General features: G+C 35.3%; 2 protein-coding genes across 2 annotated transcripts in view; both read right to left on the minus strand.

Annotated features, from left to right (window-relative positions):
• Nucleotides 1–3608: 3608 nt before the first annotated feature.
• Nucleotides 3609–6921, minus strand: LOC119678902 (pre-mRNA-splicing factor syf1 homolog; the record flags this gene model as incomplete). Its single annotated transcript, XM_038090990.1, is given in 5 exon segments — nt 3609–4285; nt 4343–5087; nt 5149–5736; nt 5791–6488; nt 6547–6921. Coding segments are annotated over 5 exon segments (2634 nt in total). The 3' UTR covers nt 3609–3724.
• Nucleotides 6922–8267: 1346 nt separating this feature from the next.
• The window catches only part of LOC119684495 (pre-mRNA-splicing factor syf1 homolog), a 2104-nt gene continuing 2014 nt past the window's right edge, over nt 8268–8357 (minus strand). The window contains exon 5 of the mRNA XM_038098542.1: nt 8268–8274. Coding sequence (XP_037954470.1) covers nt 8268–8274 — 7 coding nt within the window. The remainder of the gene's footprint in view (nt 8275–8357) is intronic.

The following is an 8357-nucleotide window of genomic DNA, read 5'->3' on the forward strand; positions in this document are numbered from 1 at the left end:
AAAACAATGTATCTGTTAATTTCCATGGAACAGAATTCATTTTTATTTCATATTTAGGGCCAAATTCTTTGGGTTTTCCGTTTGTATCTGTATTTTTTGACTGGCATTGAAGTTTTACTGAGTAACATAAAACGAAAATGTTATTTGTCGGATTTAAATAAGCTGCTTTGAATATTGCATGTGAACTATTTTATTTCAAGCGCTTTGAAGTATCGAAATCCATTAAATTCCACACATCCCAGATCCCTCAAAACAAAGTTCGCTTCATTTACGCCAAAAATAGCTCGCAAGCACGCCCTTTCGGCAACTCCAATAAATTAACTCAAAGCCATTAAAACACACGCAATTAAAATGAGATAAATAATGGAACAAAACTAAACTCCTGAAATCAGTTCAGTTCCCGAACAACAGCAGGATTACCCACTCGCCTACCGCACTAGAAGACAAATAGACAAACGGAATTAATTCAATTTCGAGGCTAGGATAACTACAAAACACCGCAAAACAAAAACATTAAATTTTTGAATGGGTTTCCAAACATTTAACAACATTTCGCAAGGATTTTCGGCGTCTTTTGAGATATTTTTTCACGTTCGCGTTGCTGAAGACACGGGATGATGTAGTAGTCAGAGTGGAAATGGCAGAATACAGACCGCGGTACAATGCATTCGCATATGCCCAAGTCGTTGTAAATGTTATTACGCCAAAGTGGAGAGCACAGAAAACGTCATACCTTGAGGCGGAAAACTTTACATCAAAGCTTCACGACAAGCATCCAGCCCAATATGGCCCACCGAAAGTCTTAATAAATGCGCCCACTGTAGTGTGCCAAACGATGTCAACAAATCCATTTAGCATTTTAGTGGGTTTTAGAAGCGATTTTAATTAACAGCACGCGATTATATTGCGTAAGAGTGCTTAGTGTCGCGGTACTTTTTGGCTTGACTGGGAGTTAAGATTTGTGAGTTGCGAGTTGCGAGTTGATAGCTTGGCGAAGTTTTCACATAACGACTTGGCGAGAAGGATGCTGTAGTTGCACTAAGGTTTGGCTTTGACGTTAATGTGAATTATTTTGTTAGCTTGCATTCTGTTGGCATGAGGTCAATTGGGAATATGCAACAAATAATCTTAATTTCTGCTCGTGTTTAGGAAAGAGATTAGCTTATCTTCACACTAAATGACACTTCATTCTCATTAAGTACAGAAGCAATTTGCATAACTCCAACAGAAAATAAAAAACACACTAGGCATTGAGCCAAAATCGGTGCCTAATGATTTCCTTAAAACTGATGGGAAACTTCGATCAACAAATTTAGTCATTTCCAGTACCCACATTTAATTATTTTCCAAGAAATGCAATAATTCAAACTCTTAAAACAAGTGTGTCAAGACATCGCTGGCATATAGACAGCATAAGTGCTTAAAGCCCATCCCAATTGAACCAATAAGCTACATGTACACAAATACGTCATTCTCTACAATAAAATCCAATTTTAAATTACGACATGGAAGATTCATGTATTTACTAAAATTTTCAACTAGAACTAATTTGCAAACAATTAAGTATTTCCTTACGATTCTGATTGCTCTATCTCTTAGAACAGCGTTGATAGATCATTTTCTGTCATAAAACGGAGTAAAATCTACCAGGAAACCCAATAATAAAATGAGTGCACATATTTCCTAAGTGTACTTAAATGAATGATATAATTCGATTCAATGGTTATTATTAGGTGGATTGATAAATACCCGGTCTACATAATAAAAGCACATTTGTTTTTGAAAAATTATATTTTATGCTTCAATATAGTCTCCTTTTACTTCGACACACCGCGTCCAACGATCTTTTAACATTTGGATACCGTATAAATAATACGATTTATCAAGTCCTCCAAAATATACTCTCAGTTTCCAATTCCACTTCATCATTTGATGCAAACCTCTTTTCCATCTTTTCAAGTTCGGAAACAGATTATAGTCACTGGACGACAAATCAAGACAATACGGTGGGTAAGGAAGCAATTCGTACCGTAATTCATTGGCTTGTGAGCGGGTGCGTTATCCTTATAAAATTTTTTTCTTCGACAAATATAGTCGTTTTTTCTTGATTTCTTTACTTAATCGATCCAATAATATGCAATAGTAGTCTGATCTTATTGTTTTTCTTTTAATAGTCCAAAGAGTCAATAAAAATTATTTGACTTATTTGACAAAACTCAAAACTTTTTCAGCCGATTGTTGAGTTTGTGGTCGTTTGTTAGCGCCACACCCGGGCTCTACCCAGTCACTGCCTTGTGGTTTTCCCTTCAGTGCGAAGTTATGTATTCATGTTTCATAAATTGTCGATGCTTACAGTCAGCTAGATTGTCAATTGTGAGCAAACGCGGCACCCATCTTGCCAAAAGCTTTTCATACCTCAATATTCTTAGACGAACCGGACGTTCTTGATCAAAAACACTCGTACGACCACGTTTAAATTCAGCTTTCCAATATTTTATTGTTGTTAACGATGGTGCAATGTTTTTGTAAACAGAATCTATTTTCAATTTGATTGCATCATTGTTCACTTTTTTCAAATGGAGGAAATTTTATCACTGAACGATATTCAATTTTTCCCATTTTATATAAAATCACCAAGGGGCATTATTTCAATTATTTGCAAAAAGCTAACCAAGCATCTGATGAAGTCGAAACTTTTACAGAAAACAAAATCTCGGAAGTTACTACAAAAACTTTTCGATATCTAACTATAAACCCCTAAGTAAAATTTTGGCGACAGGTCTTATATGGTCTATTAATCTTAAATTTTTATTTAAATTTAATTAAATAGGATTATATCTTCTCTATCTTAGGATAGAAAGGGCTTTATCATCCAAGAATTATTAACTAACCGATATGAAATCGATGTCATGTTACATCGATGTGTTTCTCAGAATTTTTTAAAACCATCTCAATCGTCTCATTGCATATGAGATATATCTAAAACAAAACAAAAATAAATAATAGGAAGAAGTTACTACATCTACTTCCAAAAACGTAATTATGCGTAGTAGTACAAGAAAAATTTGTCTCATATAGTTCTCTATTCTAATTCTCAATTAACACATTAATAGACTTTAAAAATGGAAGAGAAATTCTATGATCGAAAAACTGAGAAAAAGGATGAATCTTAAGAAAACTATTGATTTGCCTATTATCCTCTCCTAATGACTCCAACGTCTTTGGAAACTGCATCTTGCCATCTCAATTGAATTAACCCACAAATTCTGGAACAATGAGGAAACACATTAGGAATGAAAAGGTTAGAAGAGTTAGAAGAAAAAAGTTATTGCTGCAGAAATTAACTTTTTTTCAAGAAAGTGTTAGGATTCTTGAAAAATATGTATCTATGGTTATTGGTCGCTTACTCCATTAAGATAGTTGTCAATGTATTTTAGGTACAGACATGAATCTTCAGAAACAACGATGCGAGAGAGAGATGGGAGTGGACGAACTATTTGGATGTTTTTGTGTGTCGCGTTAGAAGTAATTTCTTAGTTAGCTTACCTACCTAAAGGTTGAGTTCATCCGTTTCAAATTAAAAATGTTTCATTTTCAGTTTATGCAATAGTTTACTCTGATCAATTTATTTAGTGAAAAATTCAATCGAAAATAATACTTTATTACCTTCAATTAATTGTGTTTCTACTTAAATTTTGACAACACATCTTCATTTATATAATAATTATTCTTCTTCATCTTCATCCTCAACGGTTGTTTTAAGTCCGCCAAATACCTTAGTTGGTATGGATTTTTGCTGGATACGCAATTTTTTCATTGCCATGCCGTTCACATCAACACTTGTGGCTTTTTCGCCAGCAATATTATCCGTTTCATTCTCATCGGCTTCTTCTTCTTCCTCTTCTCCTTCATCCTCATCGTCATCACTGTCATCAATATTTATTTCATCAGGATTAACAACCTTATCTTTAGCTGCGCCACCCTGTGTTTCACCACGCACGAACATAATATTGGACGCAGCCTGCGGTTTGATTGGTAGCTTGTCTTTCTGTGCAGCTGCTGCAGCCTCCAGTTTTCGCATTGCGTCCGCTTGAGCGACTTCATTCTCCGCAGTATTGCCGCTGTTAATAAATTGTGCCGCCATCATATTAACTTGCGTGTTATACGTGGCTTGAACGGAACGTTTAATACGCAACATTTCGCGCATTGTGTCTTCATTGCCATGCCGCACTTCAAACTCTTTCCATGTTTGCCAGAAATCAGCAGTTATGCGTGGATCACAAACCTATTCAAAAAATGGTATTAAGATACTTTTGCAGTCTTTAAATTCCAATTGGCTTACCTGTGAACAGTGCGCGTAGATTGCGCGTGCACGATCGATTTCTCCCAATTTAGTTTCCATTTCAGCAAAACGCACGCAAATATACCGCATATTTTCTTCGGGCAGAGATTCAATAGCTTTCTCGTATATCTCGCGCGTTCTAGGTAGACCATAAATCTCTGCTGCTTTCTTAATGAATATGTTGTACATATCATACATTTCCTCAGGCTTAACTGCAGCGGTGGCACGATCATACACCGCCATAGCATGTCGAGCCAAGCCATGTTCCTCCTCCAACTTCGCATAAAGTAAATAGAAATATTTTGCATGCTCCGGTGGACAGTTTTCCAAACACTGCTCGAAAAGATCACGTGCGCGTTCCAGTTTAGTGCCGCCATAACGTTTTAAAAATTTTGTCAAATAAGAGTTCCAAATATCAAAGACATTTGGCCACTTGAATAGAGCAATGCCTTTTTCATAAGCGCGAAATGCTTCCTCAAAGTAATTGTGCTCCTCAAGAAAGAGTCCGAAATTTATAATGATTTGTGGAGTACAAATTTTTAAATCGATTATCCGATCGTACACGGCTTTGCAGGTTTTGAAAGTCCCAAATGATTCTTCCAAATCTGCATACATCGACCAAACTTTTAGCGATTTGTAAAGACGCATTTGTACCGTCTCTGTGTCATCGTGATATGCCACCTTACGTTTTGGCATCGCCGTTGCCTTTTGCATTAACTTCAGTGCGTTTTCAAAATTTTCTTGTCTATATGAAAAAACATTTTAAGCATTGCTTTTATTTTTTTATTTTTTGTATATTTTCAAACCTTATTTCCATTTCTGCCCATTCACACCAGACAGACGCCAATTCATCCACTTTGATGTATTCAACTTCGGTGCCTTTTTCAAAAATGACGCGCGCATCGTCAATTTGATCATTGCCCTCGTAGAACTTGGCGAATTCGACCCACAATGTATGCAGTTTACCAACGGCCAATTTTGGTTGGACAGTCTGCACAGCTTCTGTGTAAGTGTTGATGATTTCCAACGGCTTGTCTTCGTACAACTTAACACGCTTGTGCCATTCGTGAACGTTGTGTGGATTCTGACGCAGCAACACGCTATTTAGTAACAACAAACGTCGTTCCATTAGATATTCAAAGCGTGCCAAGCGCAGTTCAACATCAATATCATCCTCCTCTGTAGAGGTTGGATCATTCGCAACAGTTTCCATACGTTTGCTTAATGAAACTTCCTCGAACTGTGCGTATTCATCGAATACTTGTGTGAAATCTCGTACTGTCTTAACCGTTTGTATGGCTTCTTCATATATATCACGTGCACGATCAAACAAACCGGAACGTACGTAGTAATCCGCCAAAGAGTTCCATAAATGACCCAATTGATCCGTATACCTAAAAGCGAATAACAATTAAATATATAAAACATTTGTATCACTCGTTATATACCTTCTCAAGCCACCTCTAATAATAGCATCCACATTCAGTGAATGCACTTTATGCGGATTCTTAGATATAAGCTCACACAACTCATTCCAAAGTTGATGATTTGATTTACCAAATTTTGAAGCAAAATTTTCATTATCTACAATCGTAGCTAACTGCTGAGCCGCATCATCTAATTTGCCCACTTCAGATAAATATTCAATATATTCCTCAGCTTCATCTGGGCATAATTTTAAGTATCGCCTATAAACTCGCACCGCAGTTTCGGGTATGTCAAACTGACGTACAAACTTCAGATACAGTGGCCAGATACGATGATGCTGCGTTATGGGTAGCGCACGTAAGGCGCGATCAAAAACGTATCTGGTACGTGTTATTCGACATTGCAAAGTCATAAAAGTACCATAATCCATCCAAATGCGTGGCATTTTATGCATAAAAACCAACGCACGTTCAAACGTATTATTGACTTCTTCATACATAGGGTCGTTCAATGGACGTCCACGTACCTGTTTCCTCCTAGTGCGCAAGTAATTGTACCAAATTTTGTAACTGCCAGGCAATTCCTTCAATGCACGTTCATACACTATATTAACACCATTGTTGGGTGCCTTAGCTTTGTGGTCAATATAACGCAACCAATGTTTTACGGAATAAGCATTACGCAGTATCTCTTCCTCATACGGCACATCCTCTTCTGGCTGCAATGCAAACACAAATTAATGCATTTATTCTGGAAAATTAAATTAGCGTACTTACGAAATCTATATCAATATTAAGTTTCGTTTTTATAGTTGGCATTTTTATACAAATCTATGTAATATATGTATTATTTATGTATTAAAATAATTAAATATCAACCAGGAAAATTAATCAAATAATTGTGGCCGCAATTCTTCTGAACAGCTGGTTTATAATAGTTAGCGGCATGACGGTAGCACAGTTTGGTTAAACAGTTTTAAAGGCACTAACCTCATAACAACACCAAAGTAGTGCTGTAAATGATTTATTTTGCAAAACTTAATTTGTTTATAATTAAAATATTATATGAAATTTTTAGATTTAAAAATTAAAAATTCAAAAACTCACACATCAAAAGTAACAATGCATTTGTTTTTTCTGCGTTCAGTTCAGGTAATATAAAATATACATTCATCGTGTATAAATAGTACACGATGGAAATCAGTTTATGTTTAATAAGTTATGTTAAGAAAATTAAGTTAACAATATTATACGAAAAACATAGAAAAATGTTTTGTCTATGTCTATGTTTTTGGTTATAACTGCGTTAAATCGACACGAAAAAGAATTGGACTTAACTACTGAAATGGAGTCTGATACTTCACATTTTATTTATATATATATTCAGTCCTTTAACTCCTAGAAGGAGCATAGTTCCGCTATTATTTATTGCGGTTTCGTTAATCAGTTGATTTAAGATTGGCGGGTGATTGCTATAAATTCAAAACAAACAGCAACTAATGGCAGCACAGTGAACTCACAATAACTACAACAAAAATGGCGAACAAAAGCCTTTTAAAAAATTTAATTTATTTATGTGATAATAATTCAACAGATTTGTTTTGTTGTTAACAATATCCGACTATTTATTAAAATTTATGTTATAGTCAAATAGTTTAAAAAGTTCTATTAAATAAATAAAATATTCGATATTACTTAACACTCGCACAAAAATTTAAATTGAGTTCTTCATTTGCATTAACTTCTAATCTGTCAGATTATGAAGAAAATCCGGCAAAGTATTTTGATTATGATCAGACATATTAATGTGGGATTCCATTTACACTCACTAGTCCCATGCATGGAGAATGCATAATTGCAAGGCATCGCGCCCTCATCGGATTGACAAGAACAAACTTTCACATCTAAGCCTGTAAATGTTCTGATATCAACGCATTCCGTACTTTCATAAATCTCTTCTCGGATATCTCTACGATTACAGCCGTATCCTATTATTCCAACTGTAGCATAAAATAAAATAGTTAGTATGAGAAATAAATTAGATACATTGCTTATAAATATATTTTCATAATTTTTTGAAAAAACACTTTTTTTCTGTTGATAAATGTTAGGACGAGACAAGCGTTCTCAGTCGGCAGATCACAATACCCAAAGTCGGAAATAAAAAGGTAAAACAAAGAGGTGGAAAAGTGAAGACAAGAGGACAAACAAAGATTAGTTTCCCTAATAAGTCTGAAGAGATCAGGTAAGAGGAGAGCATGGACATTATGTACACATCATAATCCAACAGTCGTGGTGTGGTTCTTTCAAATGCTAAGAAATAACATAAAATATACTCCAAGTAGTCCGAATCTTTAAGACTGCACTGTTATATCGGTTCTGTGATAATTCAAATCGTAGCCATGTATTGTCAACTAGTTTTGTGTCACTTGATTTCACCGATCCGTACCTTGGAGTCCTTTCTCTTTCGTTGTGAGAAAAATTTTGATAATTTCCTGTTATGTTCTTACAAATAATATTACGTTCACTTTACAAGATTACATTTTGCTTCATTTCTCTTGTAAACGAGCTCAGAAACTCATTGACCC

Source organism: Teleopsis dalmanni, chromosome 2, assembly GCF_002237135.1.
Source record: "Teleopsis dalmanni isolate 2A chromosome 2, ASM223713v2, whole genome shotgun sequence".
Classification (NCBI taxonomy): Eukaryota; Metazoa; Arthropoda; class Insecta; order Diptera; family Diopsidae; genus Teleopsis; species Teleopsis dalmanni.